At 40.8% G+C, this 3,202-nt stretch overlaps 1 protein-coding gene across 1 annotated transcript in view; it reads left to right on the forward strand.

Moving 5' to 3' along the window:
* MYO5A (myosin VA) overlaps positions 1–3,202 on the forward strand; it is a 94,278-nt gene that overhangs the window by 50,117 nt on the left and 40,959 nt on the right. The window contains exon 14 of the mRNA XM_035899544.1: positions 2,196–2,279. Within this exon, the coding sequence (XP_035755437.1) occupies positions 2,196–2,279 (84 nt within the window). The remainder of the gene's footprint in view (positions 1–2,195; positions 2,280–3,202) is intronic.

The raw sequence follows: 3,202 nt of genomic DNA on the forward strand, positions 1-3,202 counted from the left end.
CATCTTCCCCTGTCTGGTCCTGCTGAGTGTGTGTGCGGGAGGGGATCCTGGGGTGTGCGGCTGTTGCAGGCAGCAACTGGGCAGCGGCATCTCTGGCTCTACTGGGCGTCTTGCAAAATGTGTGCCTGCCTGTACACCCAATCAGGACAAGAAAGTTGACCTGGCAGCTGTGCAGAGCCAGAAACACAAGAGCTTCTGACTCCTATCACATGCTGTAACCACTAACCATCCTTTTTCAAAACATGACAGCTTAGCCTATTTGTATTTCACAGCATAACTGTATCAGTTCCAGTTGTGCTATAGAAAGACACAAAACAGAGAATCATATATCTCACTGTAGTTTCAGCTAAAGAGCCACAACAAAACCAGGTTGGTTTTGCTGCCCCCTTAATGTGCGGACAGGAAGGAGGTTGGCACACCCTTCTTACCGCTGGAGCGGTAAGACTGAACCCTCGCCTCTGCTGATCAGTGAACAGCTAGTTCTAGGGAGCTGGGCAAGGGGTATCTCAGCAGAGTGCAGACGTTGTTCAGCTCCCACAATGCATCATCAAACTGAGCAACTCCTCAGGGTAAAATAAAGTAAAAAATGTAAAAATCCTATTTAAGATAATTGTCCTGTTAAAAAAAGAAGCTGCCTCAGAGTATTGTCAGCTTTATTGAAAAAAGTTTGGAGAAGCTCTGGGATTCTTCTCAGTAGGTCTGTACATGCTGACGTGGGGGGTTGGAGGCTTTTATGTGCCTCCACTTGATTTCTCCCAGTTTCTTGAATTTCTGCTTAGAAGAGAGGTCCTGTTCTTCTTGTGTCTAGTGTTACCCTAGTGAAAGGAGCAAGAACATCTCTGTAACCATTCAGATTCATGAGTTCTTTTTTGTTTGGTGGATGAGAGAACAAGAAGGATTTAATTAATATTTCATATACTGTATATTAGGCTAAACTTAGCTCTTTGAAAACAAGGCTTTCCTATGCCTAGTCTGAGCAGTGAGGGCCAAGGAAAGCTAGAAGTAGTTCCAAGCAGGTATTGGCAAAGCTCTAAGCTCTGATGCGCTGTCTGTGCTAAGCATTTTATGCTTTCCTGTGTGCTGAGGTGAATGCATACAGACATCTTGAAGGAAAAAATGAAGCTGTAGCTGGCAGATTAGTAACCTTGTGCCTTGACGTTGTCTTCTCTGGGAGAAGGCAGAGATTCGGCTGCCCTCTCGTGGCATCGCCTCCCGCAGTGAGAACATTAATGGTGCCTGAGGCAATGTTCAGAGTGGGCTTTCAGCTGTGCAGAGACCTTGGGGAGATCCTCTGCTGCCTTCTCCCCCTAGGAATTTTTTGAAATGTTTTGCAGCTCGGAGTATAGTGGTGGTGTGTAAGCACTGATAAATGGCTGTACTGAAGGAGGGGCTGCTGATGGCTATCAGTCTGTCTGCTCTGAAAGAATAAAATTGCTGTAGGGGTGTGCTGTTGTATTGTATAGTCTGCACTTCTGCTGATACAACATTGAAGAGTTAATGTGAGACACTTCAGGAGAGTTAGCACGCTTACGTTAATTAATGTAGAATTTTATGGTATAGACTTCTGATAATGGGTTTTGGGTTTTGTTCAGCCTTGAATTAGGATGATGAAATAAATACTAGGTTTTTATCTGACGCTCTGGCTGTTCTTTGGTCCAGGAGACTGTGGCTCTGTGGTAGAGGAGTGTTATGTATTGTCACAACATTCACACTTTTTATTGCTTCTCGTAAAAATAGTCTTTCTGAGTACAAATGAGGCATTTTCGTAATAAGCTGCAGGCAGATCTACTTATTGCCTCTCAGCTAATGAGATGAGATGCTTTGTTCTCAGTTGCATCTGGATTTCACAAAATTTTTCAGCCCTGATAACTTCAGTGAAGGAGATGCTCAACACACATTTTGATAACCATTCAATCATGCTGTTTTACCACAAGCATCCCTCAGCAGTGAAATATATCTGGTATAATGCAATAACAGTATTCATCTCTTTATGTTTTAATGTTTTACGTTTTACTGAAAAGCACTGTCTTTGAGGAAAATCTGTATTTAACAAAGATGCACTTGGGAGCTGATATTTTCAACATCCACAAGAATTATCTGTTCTAAATGTGAATGTTACAGCTGGTGAATTCCATGCAAAATACTCTTATTAAATACTTTTAATACTTACTTTTCTGTAAAATGATCATTTTCAGGTGGAATATCAATGTGAAGGCTTTTTGGAAAAGAATAAAGACACAGTTTATGAAGAACAAATTAAGGTCCTAAAATCAAGTAAGGTTAGTATAAGGATTTTTTTCTTCTTTTACAGTTACGAATCCTTGAATTGAAGGTCATGTAAAATTTCTTAGAGACCTAGGAAATATTTCTCACTTAGTATCAGATCAACTGAAATTGAACATAGTTTGTGTTTTACTTAGCTGTCTGTATTAATTTAGAAAGTCCTGTAGCCTCATTTTGCTCCATGTAAGACCAGTCTATATTGAGCCACTGATTTCACTGTTTGGTTTTTGGGGGTTTTTTTGGTGGTTTTTCTTTTTAACTTTTCACAAAACTTTGCTGTATTTTCTGTAAAGGCATCAAGGACTTCTAATATACTATAGTAGTATAAAAAGGCTTAACAGTTAAGCCCTTAATTTTGTAATCTGAAAACAGAAGCTCCTTGTTTATGGCCTGACAATTGAGCAGAAAATTTCTGGGGGAGAGACAAGCTCTGTTCCAGAAACAAAATGAGAGAGGAATGAAGTGTCTAGATCCTAAGGACACGAACCGGAATTTATGGAGTCTTGCCTTCTTGATATCTATGAAAGAAAGGTGACGTCTGAATTGAAAAATACTGTGTGAAGGAATATTATAGAACAGGCCTTTAGTGGCATTGTCTGCTTTTTTTAATGGCAAAAATGCTAGTTGTGCTCTACTGAAATGTAAAGGCAATTAACTTGACATTGCGCTGTGCTGGCTGTTGGGAATTTGCTAGCTCTAATGGCCAAGGAAGCTGGGTATCGAGGACAGGCTATTTAAAATTATGCTATTCTATCAGGAAAACCAACATTTTTCTCTTCGGAGCAGATACATGAACCTATATTATTAAAACATGTAGGATGATGCAAAACCACAGCAGACTCTCTACTGAGAGGAGTATTGCAGTGGTTTGAGTGCAGCCAGTTGCTGGTGGGGGGGAGGCAGGTGGCATCCTCAGGGA

This window comes from Egretta garzetta, unplaced genomic scaffold (assembly GCF_000687185.1).
Source record: "Egretta garzetta isolate BGI_Z169 unplaced genomic scaffold, ASM68718v1 scaffold287, whole genome shotgun sequence".
Lineage (NCBI taxonomy): Eukaryota > Metazoa > Chordata > Aves > Pelecaniformes > Ardeidae > Egretta > Egretta garzetta.